The sequence below is a fragment of the Molothrus ater genome, chromosome 8 (genome assembly GCF_012460135.2).
Source record: "Molothrus ater isolate BHLD 08-10-18 breed brown headed cowbird chromosome 8, BPBGC_Mater_1.1, whole genome shotgun sequence".
In the NCBI taxonomy this organism is placed as follows: Eukaryota; Metazoa; Chordata; class Aves; order Passeriformes; family Icteridae; genus Molothrus; species Molothrus ater.
This window is the reverse complement of record NC_050485.2, coordinates 3,219,799-3,242,630: the sequence shown is the minus strand read 5'-3', so window position 1 is coordinate 3,242,630 and position 22,832 is coordinate 3,219,799. Positions and strand designations below refer to the sequence as shown.

General features: G+C 44.3%; 1 protein-coding gene across 1 annotated transcript in view; it reads right to left on the bottom strand.

The window, feature by feature from the left end:
* Positions 1 to 22,832, bottom strand: part of MICU1 (mitochondrial calcium uptake 1) — a 94,161-nt gene that overhangs the window by 11,160 nt on the left and 60,169 nt on the right. Inside the window, 2 exon segments of the mRNA XM_054515627.1 lie at positions 2,774 to 2,911; positions 18,183 to 18,380. Of these exon segments, the coding sequence (XP_054371602.1) occupies positions 2,774 to 2,911; positions 18,183 to 18,380 (336 nt within the window).

Sequence of the window (22,832 nt, the reverse complement as noted above, 5' to 3'; positions counted from 1 at the left end):
TGAATGTCTGCCTGCTCCTCTTCCTGAGGGGAACACTAGGATGCACAGCAGAATTAAATTAAATACTGTCCTAGGGAAAAAATAATCCAATAAATCAGGTACTTCTGCAGGAAGCAACGCAAAGATCCCCCTGTTTTGTACAATGGTTCTACAAGAGAAAACATCTTTGCAATTATCATGATGCCTCCCTGCCAGAGCAGGGCACAGGGAGTGTGGAAAGCCTGGAGGAACCAAGTGTGGCCACTTCCAGGCCAGCAGAAGATCTGTGCTGTGATCTGCCTGCTCTGTCTGGGACATCTGGGGGTAGCAGTGTTCTAAGCAAAGAGCCATAAACCTTGTATTTCCTGGGATTCCCAAAATTTGCCAAGGCCAAGCAGCACTGCTGTCTGTGCAAAATGGAGCCCTGTTTGGAATCCTGCAATGGTTTGGCTGGGAAGGGACCTCAAAGCCCATCTCATAGGCAGGGACACCTTCCACTATCCCAGGATGCTCCCAGCTCCACCCAACTTGGCCTTTGTGGTCCTTTCACCAGCTGAAAAAACCAAAACCAGTGACACAAGTGTATCCTACAAATTGTGGCATTCACAGGGACAAAACCACTGAATGTCTGTAGCAAGAATACCATCAATATTATGAAATTTCATATTTTTTGAGGAATCCTATAGGTGAGGCTGGCATAAACATTAACTCTGTTCCAGCTACCAAAATAAAAAAAAATCAGAGATTGGGACAGCCTCAGGCAAGTCAACAGATGAATGATCACATCTTTCAAGGCATTTGTAGCTCCAGCTGTTATTCATAATCAGCTGAATCCCTTCATCACCCAAGTAATCCTCACAAAACATAAACAGGAGATTCCAGAAGCACTCACCTGCTTGTAACACAACAGCTCAAACATCTCCTGCAAAAATGAGGACTGTTCACTTGGGAATCCAGGTCCAGCCAGGAATTCCACCTTACTGCCACCCCCTGCTAAAACCCCAGCCAGCCCTTGAAGCACATGTGGGAGATGACATGAATCACTGGTTTCTGAAGAGACAGCTTGGTTTTCCAGCAGTTAGGGGGGCATAAACCAAACAATACATTGCTTGTGAATATTGCTGATGATTCAGGTCCTTCTTAGCAGGAGAAAAGCAGCTGTGTAAGTACAGCTTGGGGCGGACACTCATAAGCAATGTTAGACAAAACAGAGTGTGGCAGCTCTGCTGAATAGGCAAAGTTTACCTACCCAGGGTAAAATGGGATTTTTCCTCAAGGAAAAAAAATAATGAAAGCAGATTAGCAGTTAATAGAAGAAAACTTATCACTCTCAAAAGCAGGAATGAAGAATAAAAGCCTTGGAAAACAGCTAAAGATTAGATTAAACCCAGAGTTTTATTGTTTTGGAGGCTGCCAGGGTTGCCTTGCACAGTCAAGGTAATTGCATCAGACAAAGAAGACAAGGTTTGGCAGATTCCATAAGACAGCTCTCTCAAAAGAACTGCACTTCCAAGGGAAAGCTTTGCTGGGTGAGTCTGGGACAGTTCTGGGCATTTCACCCTCACCAGTGTAAGCAATCATGAATTTTTCACCATTTCTGTTCCTTACAAATATTTTTTTTGTCCTATTGCTCATTTTCTCTCCTTGAAAGTCCTTGGAATAAAGGAAGATAAAGATTTGCTCTGAATCTGGCTGGCTGTAAATAGAAAGACAATCTGGCTGATTTGGGGATGAGGAGTAAGGTAAGAACAAGAAGTTCTTCCTCTGGCACAGATGTCAGGGTCTTGGCTTACACATGAAAGGAAGAAAACATCTGCTGTAGGAAACCTTCCAAAATAAATTCCTTTGCCTCTTTTCTCACACAGCCAGCTACTGTTCAGTAATATCTATACACACACACACACATATATCTATATATATATAAATCCAAAAATCACAGCAAAAGAATCAACAATTTGCAAACTTCAAAAGCAGAGCTGATATTTTTCTATTAGACACACATTGCATTTAAGCACTTTTTCCTGGAGAAATCAAATTATTCCTGTTAATGTAGGAATCCCATTCAGGAACAAAAAAGAGCTGCAGACCCTGGTCAGAACTTGTGTTTTATAACACACTTGGCACCTAAACCAGTAAAGAAATAAACTCTGGTTCTGATGTTAGAAGAAAGCAGCCCTAAAACAGCCAGCCAAAGACTTTCCATCCATTCTCACTTTGATGAATTGCTTGTTTATATCCCAGTTAATAAAAGAACATTCTGGCTTAATAAAAGAACATCCATTACAGGGGCAGATGTAAAATTCTAATGCTCAATAATTTCTCAGCCCATACTTGCCTTACCTGATAAAGCACATCTTGTGGTATGGATATCTTATTCCAAGGACTCTCCCTGAATTAATGAGTGTAGGATCTGCAAACTTACTCCTCTCTAAATTGTGAGTAATTTTCTCCAGATGTTAATAACTAAATAATAAACTGCCTGTTCACAGAAGTTAACGAATCCAAGGTCGAGCCAGGAACTGGGAGCACGGCTTCAGTGTTTGTCCTGGCTCCAGACCCAAGGTACCATTCAGCAAATTGAATTTTTAAAATTACAGCATCTATTTTCATAAGGAACAAACCTACAGGCTGCACTGGACACCAACCACTGCACTCCCAGCTCTTCCCTCTCTCCCCCACAGCTCAGCATGGAGCGGACGCTTTTCCAAAGAGGACGGGGGATTGCTTAACTCATTTCTCAGCCCAACCTGGGGCTGGGAGGAATTTTCCCAAATTTTCCACGAATGCTACTGACCTCTCCATCCTGGAAGTGCTTCTTGAGCTGCTTGAGCATGACAGTGAGCTTCTTGGACTGCACCCCGCTGTAGGCCAGCAGCATGCTCCCGAACTGCCGCTCCGTGATCCGCCCCTCCACCGGGTCGTGCCGCTCAAACTGCGAGGGAAGGAACGGGGAGGTGAAAACCAGGAGCAGCACAAAGCTCCACCTCAGGTGGGAGGCATAAAAAAGGCACCATAAAGAATTAATATTGCAGGAAACTCTGGTGAATGAGAAGTCTTGATGTGCTCCAGATCTGCTTTCCCCGGGATTGTCTCTCCACATTGCCCTATGTGCAATTCCTTGGACAGCTCTTGGGAGAAGCCTCTGTTGGAGTCCTGGATGCTGAGAATTTTAGACTTTCTGTACTAACAGAGTCTAACCCCCAAGAGAACACTGCATTTCACAGAATTCCCAGAATTCACAGAGTCACAAGGTTGGAAGAGACCTCCAAGATCATCGAGTCCAACCCAGCCCCAACACCTGAACCAAACCCTGGCACCCAGTGCCACATCCAGGCTGTTTTTAAACACATCCAGGGGTGGTGACTCCACCACCTCCCCTGGCAGTTCTTTATCAGCCTTTCTGTAAAAAACTTTTTCCTAATATCCAACCTATATTTCCCTTGGCACAGCTTGAGGCTGTGTCCTCTGGTTCTGTCAGTGCTGCCTGGAGAAAGAGCCCAGCCCCAGCTGAGCACAGGCACCTTTCAGGTGAGTTTTCATTTGACCTGAGGCCATGGAGAAAGCTTCCCAAATTGATCGATAGCACAAAGATTATGAGTGTGTAGTTTAATTAGAAGTGTGTAATATCACAGAGTAGAACTTAGAGTTTAGAATTTTAAAATATAACAATATATGAGACAAAATAAAAGTTTTAAGACAGTAGCTAGTTGCTTTTCTTTACCTTCTTCTTCATACGTTTAAGTAATATTTTATAATTAAACAAAAAATTCTGCATTGTGGACTTCAAGTAATTAGTTATTAAAATAAAAGTAAAAATAATTTAAGTTTCCTTTCTTAATTAAGTAGTTTAACCTTAAAAAAACTTACATAAAAATAAACATTTTATAACTTATTAATAAAATACTATAAAACTCACAACTTATAATAGATATAAAAATAATAAACATCTGAATCTAAATACGAAATATCATCCCAAGCACTTCAATCCCAACCTTAACAAAAGTAAAAAAAAACCAAACCAAAAAACCCTAAAAAACCAAACCAAAACCGAAACAAACCCACCAAACCCCAACATTTAATGGTGCCCCAGTGTGAGGCCACCTGTTGAGGTCAGGAGCTCCCTGAAGAAATTGATAACGTGCAGCTGTGATCTGGAAAGAAAAAATCCCCAGGGAAAAGAAAGAAGAAAAAGGAAGAAGAAAGAACTCAGAAATCCCTCCCAGCTTTATCCCACAGGACTGGGCTAATGAGTGGCTGCTCTAAACAGGAACAGTGGTTAATAAACCAAAGAGAAGTCCTGCAAAGGTACCAGTGTCCCAGCAAGGGAAGCTTCATGGATGTCTCCAGACTTCACCTTCCCCAAGTTCTCCTCATCCTCAGCCCCTTCCAGTCCCTGACTCTTACAAATGCTGCTGTGAGGCCCCTGCAGAACTTGCAAAAAGCCCTTTTGAGAAGGGCAGAGAAGGTTTTCCCCACTAATCCATCTCTCCTGCAGTGGTTTGTCTCCCAGCTTGCACTGCAGGGGAGGAGGGAAGAGCCATTGCCCAGCTTGGGAAGGTGCTGGCTGGGAGCACCAGCTCTGAATAATGGGCTCTGAATAATCCTTTCCTCTTCCCCCTCCTCTGTGAATCTACCAGCATCAACATCAGGCTTCACCCAGCTTCACAGATCTCAGCACTTGGGATAGATTATATCCCTCCAAATTCACCAGGAAACACACCACCAACACTCCAGCTGATGACAAGCTAGAAGATGACATTTAACAACAAAATTAATTTTTTAACTCATGGGAAACAACTTGGTACCAGTGACTGACATTCTGCTGCCTGCTGAGTTGACCATTCCAGCCTTAGCTGCTCTTCAGTGCTAATGAAAATTTAATTATTACCACATCAACCAGATTTTGGCTGCTTTTCCCAGTGGGAAACCAAGGGATTCCTGATAAGTGGAGCACCAAGGCTGGAGGGATTTGTATGGGTGACTTTGGCAGGAGGCAGATCCCAAATGGAGAAATTCTGCTCCTCAGCCCCTTGTGCTTTCACCTGAGTGGCCCACACAGTTTTGGGGGAAAATGGTGATTTTTACTGTCATCTATACAGGCTTTGGGGATCACTCAGGATGCAAAACATGGGCCTCTCCTGTGCTGGGGAAAGGAGAGGGAAAACTCATTTTTGGAAATGTTCTTCATTAAAAAGCAGAAGTAGTAGTTTCTGCCATGCCTGAAGAATGCAAAGAAAATGCCCCTGGGACACAAAAATTTTCCATCAGTGCTGCTTTTGAAGCTTTCTTCTGCTGTAATATTCCTAATTTCATCCCCAAAGACACAAATCAGCATTTTTCTACCAACAGCCTTAAAATACCCCAGGTTTTAGCAGAGCTTTAGGTAGAATCTTTAATGAAAGGCTAGGAAATGTGTCCAAATAGCTCAGCTCAACCTCCTAAGTGGTGACTATGCTTAGAAAATCTCAAGTTGGTGTCTAAAGCCCATCACTCCCTCTCCCCCTGCCCTGCACTCAGGATCAGCCCCCCATGGGGTAACACAAGCAAGCACAGCTCCCTGCAGATTGGGCAAATAAAGAACCAGCTCCTTGTGGGTTTTTTGGAGCTAAACTTTTAGATTGTGGTCAGTTTTGCACTACCAGATGCAAAAAAGACCAGGAAGGAAAAATTAAATACTTTTCATCTTCATTTTTCTACTGATACACCACACAGCTATTCACAAGAAACAATAAAAAATAAAAGCCTCGAAACTATGTAATTTATGCTGCTTATTATTTATCTCATTTTAAAATGAACATTTCTAACATTAGACAAGGACACTCAGATGCCCACTGTCATGTACAGCCAGGTCAGCCCAGAAAGGGGCTGGGAAGTGAGAGCTGGTCCACATCCATTCCCAAATTCCAACAGAAGCACCACTGAACTGAGTAAAAGCAACAGCATCACAGTGAGGGATAAAGAAAGTTCAAATCTTCCCTCCAAGCTGCTGTCAGATGCATTTAAATTAATTACAGAAGGGATAAGCAGGCCATGTCATTTAATTTCAGGGAAGAAATTATGTTTATTTTTTTCTGCTGTGTCAGAGATTGTGTTTATCCATAAAGAAACTGGGCTCCAAAGGATTTGTGAGTGGAGACTTATTGATTTCTGATGAAAGAAAATCCCCAGGTACCACTGACACCCCCTTTCCTGGGAGCAGAGGTACATCCATGCTCATCTACCCTCTGGAATGCCTTCTAGCCTAACACAACTCAGCACTAGGAGATGAAGGAGGGAGCAGAGCTCACCTGGCATTATCCAGAAGGGGCTGGAGCAGCTCCTGCTCCCAACATCCCACCAGGACAAACAGAGGACAGGGGGGTCCTACCCCAGGCCAAAATCACACCCACAATCAGCCAGCGAGTCCAAAACCTCCGGAGCAGCTTCCACCGGCAGCCACTTGGTGCCAGCAGTGGATTCTGCATCTGCACCAGGCAAGGAGAAGGGGAGAGAATGCTGGCCAGGGTTCTTTCTGCAGGCCAGGACACCCGAGGTGCTGAAGAAATTAGTTTGAAATGTAAAAAGGCTTGAAAGAATTTTGAAATTCATTCAGAGGCAACGTGATGTGAAAGGAAATCCGAGGTGTTTATGGAACAGCTCAGCAGGAACTGTAGGGACAGGACAGGAGGGAATGGCTTCAAACTAAAATAAGGGAGGTTTAGATGGGATATTGGGAATTAGAATTGTTCCCTGGCAGGGTGGGCAGGCCCTGGCACAGGGTGCCCAGAGCAGCTGGGGCTGCCCCTGCATCCCTGGCAGTGCCCAAGGCCAGGCTGGACAGGGCTGGGAGCAGCCTGGGATGGTGGAAGGTGTCCCTGACATGGCAGGGGTGGGATGAGATGAACTTTAAGATCCCTTCCAACCCAGGCCATTCTGGAATCCTGTGGGAGGGGAAGAAAGCAGCAGAAATGGGGTGCAGCCCTTGACTTCACCAGCTTTGCTGGCCCAGTCCCTGTAGCCAGTCCAAACACACAGCAGGGTATTCCCTGACTTTTTTTGTTATTTAAAAGATTACCCTTAACCTTACACACATGTTAAATAGCCCCAAACTCCCCCCAAACCTGACAGGATGAGCACATTCCTGCTCCTCTATAAGATGAGATTCCCAGATTTATTCAAACAACCCCACAATCCTTCCTTCTGAGAGAAAAGCTTTCTCACATGAGGAGAGCAGAGGACAAATAAGCAATTTCCCTGCTTCTACATCTCCTTAATTGCATAGCTTTATGGAAAGGCAATGCAAGGAGCCATCATAAAACAACAGACCCATAATATCTTTTCTTCCTTGCTTCACTGTTTTTTTCCTCCACTAACTCAATCCATCTTCCCCTGCAGGAAATCAAATCCCAGGCTCTGAGGAGCATCCAGCCCAAAGCAACTCAGAGACACCACCATAAGAAAGATCCTGGTGGAGAAATAAAACCTGGTGGAAGTTCCTAAATGCAGACACTGGTTTCCTTCCATCTCTCCCTCTGCCAGCAAGGCTCACCAGTGGGAAATGAAGCAGCTCCCATGGCCTCAGAAAAAGGCCAAGTTTGGGTACCACGACACTTCTCAGGGGAAGGTTTCTCTTCCCAGTTGACTCTCCTTCCTCCTCAATACATTTTTCATAATCAATAGTGTTAATAGGGGAAGATTCTACCTGAAACTCCAGTGCTACAATCTGTGGGAAATGGATTTGTAGAGAATTTTCCAAGTTTGACAGAAGGCTCACATAGTATGTATTTGTATGTAAACTTTGAGACAAGAAATGCTGACTTAAAATGTCATGGAATAGGGCAGACACTGTTGAGAGAGAAATGGAATTAGAAACAAGTTTTAAAGGATGGTTTTGTAAATAAGATTAGATTCTTTGGAGAAATGGAACTGTGAAAGATGTATTGTAGTAGAACTTCTGAGGGGTAATTTTAGATGATTGTTTTAAGGTATTTACAGCATAAATACCTTAAGTGTTGTGGTAAAAGCTGATAGGTTAAGAAATATTTATAATGTATTGTAATTAGAAAATAGTTGGCTTTTAATTGTGATGGTGCGAATCATAACATCTGTATGGCTTTACTCTCCACATAAGACTGAAAAGTTTTTTAAACATTTATTGATTGTTTTATTTCTGAGTTCTCAGTTGCCCCATCTCTGTCTCAGGAAAGGGCATAATCCAACAAATACCCTCTCTAACCAGAGAAGGGGAGTTTAAAAAACTGTTTCAAAAAGGAGGAGCAGTGTTTTGTGATTGCTGCCACCAGACCCAAGTGGGCACAAGAGAGCAGCCCCTGCTCTGCAGCTGGGGAGGGGACACCAAAACCCCAGGGAGGGCTCAGCAGCACCAGACAACCACGAGTGCCTGGCAAAACCTCCCAAGGAAAAGTGGGATAAACTGATTATCCCCTCCTTCCTAAGCTGGCATTTTTGGGCTGGACACATACTGGTGGCTTGTGTCTCTTGCTTTGTTTGCTGAAGAAGAAAATGGCTGAAATAACCTCCAGGCCCCTGCACTTGGCACAGGCACAGAGAGCATTTGGGATCCACCAAATCCCATCGGTGCAGGAGGGAAACACCCAGCTGTAACTGGAGCCAGCACCATGAAAACACAGCTCAGATTTTCCTAAAGCAATGCCAAAAGGATATACTTCCCATCCTCTTCAAACACTCACATTAGCTAAATATCCAGCTGTATTTTAGCAGCCTCCTAAATTTCTAGGAAGGTTTCCCCTAAAAACCAATCAAAGAGATGATGTATTCCCTGCAACCTCAAAGCAAGGATCTTAAATAAATAAATGTATGTGTGTCACATTCCTAATTGAGACAGCAAAGAGAAATACATCTTCAAGGACATTTGGATGGGGAGAGGAGTATTGAGGGATGATCTCTGAGCTTCTTTCTGCAGGTTAAACAAAACCATCCACAGGAGAAATCTTGCTAATACTAATTCTGTCAGGTTTAGGGGTAGTGGGAAAAGGTGACCTGTTCCCAGAGCTGCTCTGTGCATAATAAGGAATCAAAAGGGTCTGGGAAATAATGATCTGTAGGGTAATATTCAGATTCATAATATATGACCCTTTAAAGTGGTATTTGCTCAAAGCTTTATTTGACAGGCTGTAATACATTATTTATCTGCAAACTACTGCAGCACTGGCTCTGTTTACTGTTCTGGAGAAGGAGGCTGCCAGGATCTCTTGTCAAGTTGCATATACAACTATGACAGGAAGAAAAAGAAAGGGGAGAACACTATATATCTCTCTAAATCCCAGCAACCTCGTCCATCCAAAAAAATTTAATGTATTTGTGAGTAAGCTGAAGTGTTTGCACAGGCCCTGAATTACTGCCAGAAGAAAAGAAAGGGAAAAGTTTCTAAAGGCTTTTTGTTTGGGAAGATTGAAGATTTAAAATACTCTTTTTTTTAGGGGGGGGGGGATAATTATGCTGAAAGGTTTCTTCTGTAGACATGGATCTAAAGCATTGGATTTTGCAAGATGAAGCTCAGCCTGCTCTGGACACAGCCTACAAAGAGCCCCTGGGTGTAATTACTGCATTATTTGGTAAAACCCACCCAAAGACACAGCTCTAAAGATGTTCAGAGCTGCCAAAGTCAGAGGAATGAAAATGGGCAGAAGGAAATGCCAAACCCAGCCTGGACCATTGCTTCTTTTTTACCTTAAAAAATAATAAGAATGAAGGAAATGGGAGCTATTTTCACATGAGAAAAATCCAATCTTCCAAATGCTCTCCCTGTTCACACTTTCCCCCCTCTGCCTAAGTGAATATGTAGCAGCCAGATTAAAAATGTCCATCTGTCAGCAGCAGTGCAATCCCAGCAGACCTGATGTTGGAGAGAAGCTTTGGAGATTTCATTGACCTTGGCAAGCCACTGCTGCCTGTAAGGGGGAAAAATTCATTGCCATCACCAGCCACTTGTTCTGCTTTAATGAGCAATTAAAAAAGGTTATGTAAAGATGGCTGCACCTGAACTTCAGCCCCATGAATGAAAAGATCTTCCTGCAGGCTCTGAGCAGATCAGGGTTTTGAAATTCAGTGCAGTGAGGGAATGACAGGAAGGAAACCTGAAGAAAAGGAATCAGTAATGCTAAGGAAAAAGGACATGTTGATAAATTAAAGGGATGCAGAGGGGGCAGAGCTGAGCAATCTCCTCCCATGTCTGCTCTCAGACCTGGCTCTGTTGCTGCCATCCCTGCCCTTGACAATGCTCCTGGTACCATGGAACACAGCAGTTTTTCTGTCCTTCATGCTCCCTGAATAAGAGGAAAGTTCAGAAGCAGAACAAAGTCCCAACCCTCCTGCAGGAAAACACACAGGACAGTGGAGCTGCAAGAACCCGAGTGAAGCCATTACTCTGAAAAATCCCAGTATGTAAGTCTCCATGGAACTGCTGTACACAGTTTTATTAAGAAATACAGCTCCCTCACTGCCTGTTAAGAGTTCACACAGTTTTCTGCTTGACCTCGGTGTTAAATTCTCCAAGAAGAACAAGGTTGCAAGAGTTTAATTCAGCCTAGCAGGGAAAAGGGTCCTGCTTCCATGTTCCTCCTACATCAGCAGAAGCAAAGCCAGGGCTGCAGCACAGCCAGCAATGTGTGGAGCTGCAGAACAGCTCTGAATTCAGAGCCTGAAAGGGGAGAAAGAGCAGGAGGACTGAGTGTTTATTCATCCAGCAGCAGGAGGAGGCACAGGTCAGGTACCTGCTACAAGAACACACACACACAGACATCCCCAAACTCTTGCCCACCAGCTTTTGCTGCTCCCTGCTGTTGGCTAACTTGGTTGTGCACACATCAACAAGAGCATCTATGCAGAATAGCTCCTATTTCCTAATTTATGGACTCCGATACAAACCTCCACACACTCCTGTGCCAAGGTAATGAATGCAAAGAGCACTCCTGGGATTTCATTTGCAGGGGTCCCACACAAGGCTCTGCTGCACTGCAGGAGCTCAGCAGTGGATTTACACACCCCTCATAAACCAAAGGAGCCTGTTGGTACAGAGCAAAGCCTTCCACTGCTGCTAATGATGCAATAAATAGAAATTCCAATAAAACCCTCCACAGCTTCCCCTGCACAGCCACTGCATCAACCACACTCAAGTCACCTGGTTCTAACACAAGCAAGGCAGTTCCCTCCCCAGGTGGGTGCCCCATGAAGCATCCACCCCAAACAAGAGGATTCCACAGCTGCTCCTCTGTGTCCCAGCCATGCTCACAAGCAGCTGCAGCACATGAACTGCCACACACACCCTGCCAGCCTCACTGGCACACTCCTGCATCACTGGATATTTTGGTGACCAGTGACAGACCCAAGGGAATAGCCTGAAGTTGTGGCAGGAGAAGTTTAGGGGATACTGGGCAAAGGTTCTTCCCCCAGAGGGTGGTCAGGCATTGAACAGCTTCCCAAGGAATGGGCATTGCCCCAAGGCTGCCAGAGCTCCAGGAGTGTTTGGATAATGTTCTCAGGCACAGGGTGGGATTGTTGGGTGTCCTGGGCAGGGCTCCATGATCCCTGTGGGTCCCTTCCCACTCAGGGCATTCTGTGATTTTACAGCTGACATGCAGTTGCTCAGTATGCTCTTATAATCCTGAGGCCCCAAAACCACCCCCAAGACTCTCTCAGAGTGAGGCACTGGGAGGGTTTGATTTCTCTGGCACAAGTTTCCTTACCTGGACTAGGGAGGAATCAGTCAGGAACAGCATTTATGGCATCTTCTGACTGAGGCACGAAGCCCAGCTTTTGGTAACTCCCCTGTGGCAGTGAAACCCCACCCACCAGCATTCCCCTGCTCCATGGAAAAAGGGACTGGAACTCAACCTGCCTTGGATTTCAACTAAACTTTCCCTGGTGCACACTTAGGCATTTCATTACCTGCTCTGCTGTTCCTGATTGATGAAAATGACTTGCCTCAGACTCCTTTATGGTGACTCCTCGTGTTTACTGAGACAGTTATCTCTCCCTTCTGCCCTTCCTTTAAGCTGCACATACCACAGCCTCCTAACTCATCCCTAGCCTCAGATTTTTTTTCCATACTAATGTTCCACTCTGAATTCCCCCCAGGTCTCTGGCTGACACTGGACAGGAAATGAATGCCAGCTTTTCCCCCAGACCTGAGATGGTGCAGTCAACCTGCAAGCTGCATGTGACCCTTTCCACTCACATGCCAAGACAAAAGCAGGCTGCCAGCTCTGAATGCTGTCAAAACCAGGATGAGCTGTCCAAGTCACTTCCACTGCCTGCCCAGAAATTCCCAGATTCCATCTGTGTATGCTGGACTGTGCCTCCTTAACTGCAGAGCTCCCTGATGTGAAACTATTCACACTGCTTGGATGATCCCACTTTTAACTGGACATGTCACACAATTCTGTCACCCAGCACCCGTTCATGGCTATCCATCAAAGGCAGGGACATCAGCCTCACTTTGTTCCCCCAACTCCTTCCAGGGAAATGGAGAAGAAGGAATATGTAGGCCTGCAGGGTCTCCTGGTAACTCCCCTCTCCCTGGCACTAAATCCATCATGGCTTTGTCCATCTCTGACTTCAGTAAGTTCTTCTGGAGGGTACAGCCTCCATATCCAGATCCTCTTTTCCTCCAGAGGTGTTTAAAGGTTATTAGTTATCAACACACCTTTTATCTGGTCAGGGCCTGACAACAGTGACACATCACTCATCCTCTGGGATAAACAGAGCACTCATGGGGCACACTTTAGGCTTTCTGTATTTAGCCATCAGCCCATCCTCCTCTCCTTCCCCTGCAGCCAGGCCAGGAAATCACCAGCAGGGAACACAACTTCTGTGCCTGTCATTAATTGCCCTACTGAAGAAGCAATTCCACAAGTACTGGTTTGGCTTTTCAGATGTAAGGGTCACCTGAAGGAAGAGAAAGCAAATCTGGAGCTAAAGCAGGAGTTCTAGTTATCCAGGCTATAGATACAGAACTGACAAAACTGTGTAAGTACACAAAATCCACTACAGGATTGCTGAAAAGGCAGAATTCATAAGGAAAAAGGGAAAACCTGACACTCCCCATCATTGTTCCCACAGGGGCTGGGTCAGGGTGAGGTTGAAGTGAGAGGATCAGCAGGTAAAGGAAACCTTGAGAGACAACACAGCTGATCATGACACAGACTGTCATAAAAGTGACTTAAAACCAAACAAAAATGTCTTGTCTAGGTTCAGCAGCAAACTGACCTCTAAAACGTCTGGGGTTTGAGCCCTTCCTTACCAAGCTCAGCCAATCGGACACTGTCAGACTTCATTTTTCAGGCTACTCAAAACCATTTACTTAAATTACTCATTTTCCCCCTAAATGACTGCAGCAGAAACAAAGATATGTGACTCATTACTGCAAGTTTTGTTACTGTTAACAAATCACTGAAAAGCTGTATTGCTCTGCCAGCCTATATAAAAACCAAGGCAGAATCCCAAAAAATCTTGAGTAAGCTGGTAACAACAGAGCAGTTTTTAATACCTGCTACAGGATTACTTGGATACTAACTATTCCAACACTGGGACTCAGAAAGGCACTTACAGATTTAAGTTATTACCATAAAACCCAAATCTGAAACCAGAGTATTTGTTAAGACAGGCCTGAGATCCCAAAGGATTGAGGACTTTCTAAGGAGCTGTGGGCAGATGGAAGAGCATCCAGCAGCCCTTCTTCATAAAAACCAAACCAGGCAGTAACTCTATTAGCACTGGCCATGAAAACAGGAATTTCCAGGATAAAGAGGTTACTCCCACATCACCTGTCACAGAACAGACACAGAAGATAAGGAATTTTCCAGATGACAGCAGTGATGTCTTGTACCTTTGCCATATTCTTACAGAATCCCATTTTACTTTGCTTGGAGACCTTTTTCTTGGGAGGAACATTGGGGCATCCTTAATCCTTGGGTAAGAGGAAAAAATATGGAGATGAAATCAGTGCTATCAGCAGGTTTTGGGGTGCCTTGCAGGAGTGACAGAGACATGAAGAACAAAGGGCTCACACATCTCTTCTATGTGCACTTCCAGAATCCTAAAAGAATTTAGGCTGGGAGAGCCCCAAAGGCTGGCTGGGACTCCTTTTGTTCCTCCAAGGACACAGGGATATCTGGGACAGGCACTAACAAGCAGAAATAGCATAAACAATGATGTCAAGTCCTATTCATCTTCCAGACTCACAGAGATCTTCCACTCAAAAACCAAAAAAAGAGCCCAACACCACCTGTCCCAAGGGGACATATGAGAGCTGCAGAGCCTGGCCAGATAAACTTGTCACTGTTTGTCAAAGCAAGCCACAAGTAAAGAGGGACTTCTGGCCACAGGACCTTGCCAGGAGCCCCATTTGCTGGGCTGGTTGCTGTGGCTCAGCCTTAGCTAAGCAGGACCACCCCATAACCCAAAAACTGACCACAGTTTTCTCCAAGTGGCCAAATCCCAAAATGTTGAAATAAGGCATTAAAACCTTCTCCTCTACCTCTGGCTGTGGTTACTTTCCTCATCCTTCCCTTCCTGCAACTGAGTTGACAGCTGAGTCTTCATAAAATGATGGAAAATATACTTGCATAAAAAAAGAAATAAAAGCAGAAAAGAAGAAAACAGCAGGCCATGGTTACTTAAACCTGCTATCAACACTTCAGCCATAAGGAACATTGAAATGTTCAGGGCTTTGTCTGAGTTAATTCCTCTGTGAGAGCTTCTGCTGAATCCTAGCAAGAAATATGCATGGGTATTTTGATAAAAAAAAAAAAATGAACCAAAATCAGTAAGAGGAAGATAAAGAGGGTTCAGATGGTCAGAAACTATTGTTCCACCTTCAGTCAGCAGAAAACAGCTCAGTGTCTGAACTGCAGAAATGCCTGGATCCTGAGCTGAAGGGAAAAAGCTTTAAAAGAAAGTTTTTTCTTAAAGCAGCTTTCTTCCAGATGAGACAAAGCCAGGATCCCAGCTGGGGAACAGAGGCTGCAGCAGCCCCAGGAGATTCTTCAGACCTGTATTTCCCCAGGGACCTCCCCAGAGCTCTGATCATGAACAAAAACTGCGTTTCAAATGAACATCCCAGCTCCAGGCCATGCTCCATGCAGAGGATGAGCAGATGAGGGAAGAAGAGTTCAGCAGAGCACCACTTCTCACATTTTCCTGATTTACATGGTCAGGGTAAACCCCTCTCTTCTCAAGAGACATCTCATCTCTGAATTGCTGTGCTTTTCAAGCAGCTGAGGTCATTAGGGCACTCCCTGGCAAAGGAACAACACAAACCCACCAGACACTCTGGGAAAAGCTCCTTAAGTGTGAACAAACACATCAAATGTGAAGCAAGGAGGAAAGCTGGGAGATCAGGTCAAAAGAGATAAAAGCTGAAGAGGAGAGAAGCCACATTGCATAATGCTGGGGACAGAAATAGGCCTGTTTTGCCTAAATCAATGAGAGTTAGGAACAGGAAAATCAGGGCTTTAGTAGCATGAACTCAAGGAAAAGCTAAGTTTGGCAGAACAGAGCCACCAATGTTTCAGTGGAATTGAGTATCAGCCTGGTGCTGGTAGAGAGTCAGTAATGATGCCTTCATGATATTTGATAACTTACTCAGACATAAATATCTTCTTTTGTCCCCAGTTATAAATAATCTGTTAGAAAAGCAACTACTATTAGCCAGGAAGATGCACAATTGGCTGAAATCATCAAGAACTAAATTGTCACAGCAGAAAGAGAAGAACAAGTATCATGAAACTGAAAAGAAAAATCCCCATTGCCTCTTAATGAGGGAAGTGGGGAGCTGTGGAGGGAGCACAGGGTCAGGAACACTTCAGTGCCCACCCCTGGAGTGAACAGGGCAGGGGAAAACCAGGGCAAGGAAAAACCTCTGCTTCTCTTGCCTTTACATTCAAGTTACACCTGATGTTTCTTCACCTTAAAAAGCATTTTATTCCTTCAATTTGCAGAGGCACTGAAGAGCTGACCCAGTTCACAAAGAACATTTTCTTCAGGCAGCCAATTCCCCCTGCAAAGGCAGGGCCACAGCACCTGCTTTAATGGCCAGGAAATGAAGGCAGTGAACCAGGCAATTGCCTTCACAAAAATAAAATAATCAGTCCTTGGGTCAGTTTCTTATTTGGATTTGTAAATGCCAAATAAAAAAGGAAATAAATTCAGTTTTAAATTGCAATGACTGACTTGATAAGAACTTAAGAAAATGCTGATCACACAACCTGAGCATGTGAGCAATAATACACCAGGCTGAAGTGACAGAGCTCTGAATTCTGTAATCCTGATAGGCTGGGGGGCATCTTCTTATGCAGAAATCCTGATTTCCAATGCAAATAAAAGCCTGGCTTTGCTGAAGCCAGGTTGAACCCTGCAGCCTGATGCAGTGATGGGCACCATTTCCAACTGAGTCAGCTCTACCTGAGAGCTGAGACAGACCAACAAGTCCCCTGTTGCTGTCCTTCTACTGATTTTATACAAAAGAACCAAATTTTAAAGGGTGATGCTTAAATTCAGGTTATGTGATGAGGAGCAGGAGGCTGGGAGCTGGTGTTAAAAGTCAGGGTAATGCAAATTAAAAAGGAGATTAAATTCAGAAGAGATGGACAACATTTCTCATAAAACATCCAGGAGTGAACAACAGAGGGCACATAACAGAGACCACCTATTTAGGAGGATCCAAACAAACCTTGAACACTTTCTCAGCAAAAAACATTCAGAATAATGAAGCAAACAGAAAAGCAGAGATGAAGTGTGGTATTTTTGGGGTTCCCCAGATGGAGGAGGAATGAAGGAATCTGACTCCATGTTGTAAGAAGGCCAATTTATTATTTTATGTTACTAAATTATATAAAAGAATACTATACTAAACTATACTAAAGAATAGAGAAAGGATACAGATAGAAGGCTAAAAGATAATAATGAATCTTGTGACTCTCTCCAGAGTCTGACACAGCCTGACTGTGATTGGTCATTAAGTTAAAACAATTCACATGAAACCAATAAAACAATGACCAGTTGGTAAACAATGTCCAAATCACATTCCAAAGCAGCAAAACACAGGAGAAGCAGATCAGATAATATTGTTTTCATTCTTCTCTGAGGCTTCTCAGCTTCCCAGGAGAAGAAATCCTGGCAAAGGGATTTTTCAGAAAATATGACAGTGACAATGAAGAGTTTTGGGAATGTTATAAATCCTGGTCCTTTAGGGCCCAACTCACTGATTAGGACTGAGACCAACCTTCCTCAGCAAGGCAGCAACAGGCCACTCACAACCTCTGTTGTTTTTCCCTTAAATCATCCCCATCAGCAGTGCCAAGGCAACAGCCAGGATTTTAGAAGGACACACACCCAGGATGTACCAAGAGCAGCCACCAACAAATGCTGGAGATGTTCCTTGGGGAGTGCCACAGGCACTGAAATGCTCAATCAGGATTTAACAGCTTGGATCTGCAAGTCACAGCTGTAGAATTTCCCCCTGTACCCTTCTCAGTCTCTTGCTCCTCCTCCAGAAATTTTCCCCACTGTGAAAAATGCGTATTTTATGATTGGCTTTTTGCAAATATTCAGATGAATATTATATGTGTTATGTTAGAAATTTATGCTGCATTAATCTTTTTAGTAGTGTGTTAAATCTAGTTTTAGGTTATAACATAATGCTAAAATAGAAACTATGCTATGTAGGATACTTTCTTTAAAGAAAGGACTTGCAGCGAGATAGCAGCCACAGGACACCTGAATCTCTCAGAGAAAGAGAATTTATTGCTCCATTATTGAGTTCTTCCTGCCTTGCCCAGCCCTGAAGCCTCAGTCAGGATTCAGAGGAAGAAGCTGACACTGCCCAGACAGAATCCTGTGTTTGAATGGAATTTATGCATCATGGATGAGGTGTATGAATATGCAACAGGCTGTTGCTTTTAAGGGTTAATCCTCTGTTAACGTGGGGCCTTTTTTTGGGCTTATTTTGCCCAGAAAGAGGTACCTGGACTGTCTGTAACTCTTTATTTCTATTGTCACATATTGTCCTAATCCATATTGTCCAAATTATTATTACTCTAATTATATTGCTATTTTTATAACCATTTTATTATCATTACACTTTTAAAATTTTTAAAAAACAACTGCCTGGCATTTTTCACACCCACCCTAAGCACAACCCACGCTGCACTGCCCTCCCCTGGACAAAAACAACCATTCCAAACCTCAAGTTTCAGAATGTCGTGCTGCAGCTTGCGCTGGAAGTCCAGGAAGTGGGAGATGGTGAGCTTCCCCTTGAGGTCAGCCCCGAAGAAGTAGGTGGTGAGGGCGGAGTTGAAGCCGGTCTTGAGGGTGTTGCCGGTGGTGGAGCGGTCCCGGTGCCGCATGCCCATGCTGGTCTGGGAGCGGATGATGCTCTGCACCTACAAACCACAGGGACATGGCACAGTCAAAACCACTCCAGTGCCTGTGCCAGCCTTTGTGGGGCTACCAGCTGTTGGTTTCTCTGTGCCAGGAAAATGAATACACAAACATCAGAGGTTTATTGTGATGGTGTTCACAGGGGTCTTATGTTGAGGGAAGAGACGAGGATCTGACTCCATGTTTCAGAAGGCTGATTTATTATTTTATGATATATATTATATTAAAACTATGCTAAAAGAATAGAAGCAAGGATTTCATCAGAAGGCTGGCTAAGAATAGAAAAAGAAAGAATGATAACAAAGGTTCTGTCTTGGACTCTCTGTCTGAGCCAGCTGGCTGTGATTGGCCATTAATTAGAAACACCACATAAGCCAATCCCAGATCCACCTGTTGCATTCCACAGCAGCAGATAACCATTGGTTACATTTTGTTCCTGAGGCCTCTCAGCTTCTCAGGAGGAAAAATCCTAAGGAAAGGATATTTCATAAAAGTTGTCTGCGACAGTTTATGTCAAAAAGGAGACAGAGGAGTCCTTTTACTTTATTCAAATAAAGGGAGAGGCCATGGGGCATTCCCCTGGGATCTCTCCAATTTTTGGAGGATGCAGCCTCCCTTTTTATCCCAATTTCCCAGCCACATTGCCCTTCTCTCTTTCCTCATTGGCTGAGGGACTTGGAAGGTACAGACTTCCCAAAATGCCTGATACCATGTCAGAATTCAGGACATCCCTCTGGCTGTCCTGGATTGCCAGGACCCCTGCCAGTGGCCTCAGAGATCCTGGCACAGAGCCCAAGGCACCAGTGGGTTTGATTATGACCCATGGAAAAAGTTACCAGCCTTATATGAAAATCTGCAAACCGCGAAAGTATAAGTAGAATAATAATTAGCTTGTCACAGGGTGAGAAATAGATTTTTTGGGGTTTTTAGAATGGGGGTTCAGGAGGCAAGATGGAGGAATCTGGGCCTGTCCAGCCTTTCTCCTTCTTCTTCTTGGCCTCCATCTTCTGCTGTGATGGTGGCACTTTTAGATGGGTTTAGAGTAGAAGCTCACTGTCTAACACAGGTGATGGGTATTGGGAAGTTATGGTAAATAATGTACACATAGTTTTTAGTATAAAAAGATAACACCACCTCAGGGGCAGGCAGAGTGCCTCTGTCTGTCCTGCTGAATGGACCTTGGCGGGTCAGAGAAAGAATTTTATAGATAAGAAACAATAAACAACCTTGAGAATGAGAACTGAAGAGCTCTGACTCTTTCTTTGACCGCTGGGCTGGGAAAAGAGACTTTGTAACACATCTTGGGGTCACTGTGACCAGCTAAAGCCCCGAGAATACCAGAGATTTCCCTCTAATGTATAACCTTCCTTTTAATTTTCAATTCTTATGGAATTTAGGGGTTTTTCTTCCCTATCGTTTCTTTCATCTTTCAATGTCTAATTTATTTTATCAGCAAACCTAAAGTTTATTTGTAAAAACAAATATCCTTTTCCATTCATCAGTCAGTGGAATCCTTCCCATTGCTTCTTTTATCTCCCAGTGCTGGTTTTATCTACCAGCAGACCCACAGCTTGTTTGGAAAGACAAATCTGCCATTCCTCTCATCTGGGTCTGGATTGAAGGCACTTCAGACAGTAGTTCATGTTCAGACTCAGGTGTTTATTATTTCTTATCAGTAAAACAGTCTCACTGCTGTGAGTTCAGCAGCTTTTCATTAGAAGGCACAAAATGGCAACAATTTCTGGTTCCAAGGTCTTTTAAGACTAAACTGTCCAATTAAGAGCTGACACCTGGATTATTTTCCCTTTTAACCCAATAACTGATCCCACAGAGCTGCAATGGGGACTTTTCTGCCCAATGACAAAATGCCACCCAAACCCATGGAGAAGGAGGAAGAAGCAGCATGAAGAAGAAACCCAGGGTGACACCCTGTGCCCTCCATCTTGCTTCCATCCACAGCACACTAAAAATCCCAAAACCTCAATTTCTCACCCAGTGATACACCTACACTGCTCTCTGTAACCTATTGCACACTTTTGTGGGTTCCAGTCTATCTTGAAATCTGGGAAACTTTCTCCATGAATGAGGGTCAAAGTCAGTGCTCTCCCAGAGCAGACAGAGAAATATTCCCAGTGCTCTGGGTTTCCACAATCCTTTCTTTTCCTCCTAAAACAATTCTCAGGAGACACAACAATTCAAAAAATTGGCTGAGCTTAAGAGAGTCACAGAATGATTCAGGCTGGAAGTGACCTTAAAGACCATCTAGTTCCAAAACCCTTCCATGGGCAGGGACACTTTCCACTAGACCAGCTTGCTCCAGCCCTGTCCAGCCTGGCCTTGAACACCTCTAAGGATGAGGCCACAACCTCTCTGGCCAACCTAGGCTTTGGCTTTTTCAGTCCATTTTAAAGAAAGAAGAGAATCAAGTGCTTAAGATGAGTTTTAGGAAACAATTCAGCCAGTTTGCAGATAAACATTCTAGTGATGATCCCACCCCTGGTCAGCAGAGCAGCTTCTTCCCAGCAAAATCCCAGGAGGTGGGGAAGCTGCAACAATCACAGAATTCACAAGGTTGGAAGAGACTGTCAAGATCATTGAATCCAACCCAGCCCCAGCACCTCAACTAAACCCTGGCACCCAGGCTTAAACACATCCAGGGATGGTGGGGAAGAAAAACCTCTTCAAATGTTTTAGAGCTTCCACTCCTTTACTGTCCATCCTTGTGAGCTCACAGCACCCCCAGTTTGCTGACAACACATTTCTTCCCACTCAAGCACAAATCCTGGGGTTTTCAACCCAAGGGCACCCTCTCCTTGCTGCCTGCTGCTCTCTGTCACAGCTGGAAGTTCCTCCATCCCTGGGGCTGTGCCACCCAGCACAAGAGGCTCTTCAAAAGAACTTCCCTACCCCATAAAAGATGGCAAAAGGTTGACCATGAAGGATGTGACAGCCTGAAAATCCCAGAGTGTGTTATTTTAAGGGTTCTGTGCATATTTAAGGGGGCAACCAAGCCAAATGCAGCCATGTCCTCTCTCCATCCTCAAGTATCTCACTAAACTACCAAGTGGATCTGAGTGATTATTGCTGGGATATGAGAAGCCAGGCTTATTCTCTGTATAGTAACTTACCTCTTCCAACAAGGCAGCAAAAGGATTCATATTAAGGACAATAAGTTTGAAAAAGAAGGAAAAAAACCCCACCTGAGAGCCCAGGCTTCCCAAAGCTCCAGCAACCACCACTGTTTGCCATCAGCCTCCTCCCCTTGCAGACAAAAGTTGGAAGGGAGGAAGAAGAGCAGCTGCCAAGAGCTCCAGCTGTCACAAGGATGCCAGAACCTCATTATTGTGGTATTCAGTGTGTTCAACTTTTTCCTAATGAGAGTGTGAGTGCTGGAACAGCCCCAAAGGAGATGCTCTAGAGGAAAACACCACACTATTGCTGCTGGGTTCACCTTGCTGGAAACCCTGCATCCCCCACAGGCTGCTGGCTGTTCTTACACAAGGAAAATCAACTAGAGGAGAAAATGAAGAGGAAAAAAGTACAGAAAAGAGGTTTTGAGGCTTTTTGGTTACTCTGAGGTGAGGAAGGATGTGGGGTGACCTAATTGTGGCCTTTCAGTGCCTGAAGGGAGCCTGCAAGAAACATGGAGAGAGAATATTTACAAGGGTAATGGCTTTCCACTGAAAGACTGGAGCTTTAGACTACATTTTGAGAGGAAATTCCTCTCTGTGTGGGTGGTGAGGCCATGGCAGAGGTTGCCCAGAGAAGCTGTGGCTGCCCCATTCCTGGAAGTGTTCAAGGACAAGCTGGACAGAACCTGGAGCAACCTGGGATAGAGGAAGGTGTCCCTGCCCATGGCAGGGGGGTTGGATTGAGATGATCTTTAAGGTCCTTTCCAACCCAAAGTATTCAGGAATTCTCTGATTTTTGCACTGTAAATAGCAACTCCTCAGTTTGCTTTGTGCTTCACTGTTAACTGTGAGCTCTGCATGCAGCACAGTTTGGAGACAAATATTTATAAAACTGTCTGAAGCAAGGCAATTTAAGGCCAGCTTGGAAAACTGCCCCTGTTTCTACATCAGTGTTTACCACACTGCAGACTGCTCCACAGAGCAGCTTTTCCTGCCTGTTATTTATGTGGAATCCTATGGCTCTCTTTTCCTCTCCCATCTGTAACAAGTGTTGGACAGGTTGAAAATCCACCTGTGGGCACTGGAGCCAAAATGATTGAAGCAGTCCCTGTTTTGGGTAATCCTTTCAATGCCCAGAAAGGCAGGCAGCACTGCAAGGAGCTGCCCTCACCCACAGCTCATCAATTGTGCAAGGACAGGGAGTTCTGAGATGCTCCACTCTTTTTTGTTCCTATTTCAGCCTAAGTGTTTGTCATGTTTCATCTTCTGTACCAGATGAGGGGAAAAAAAAATTAAAATAGTTAAAGACTCAAAGAGAAATCA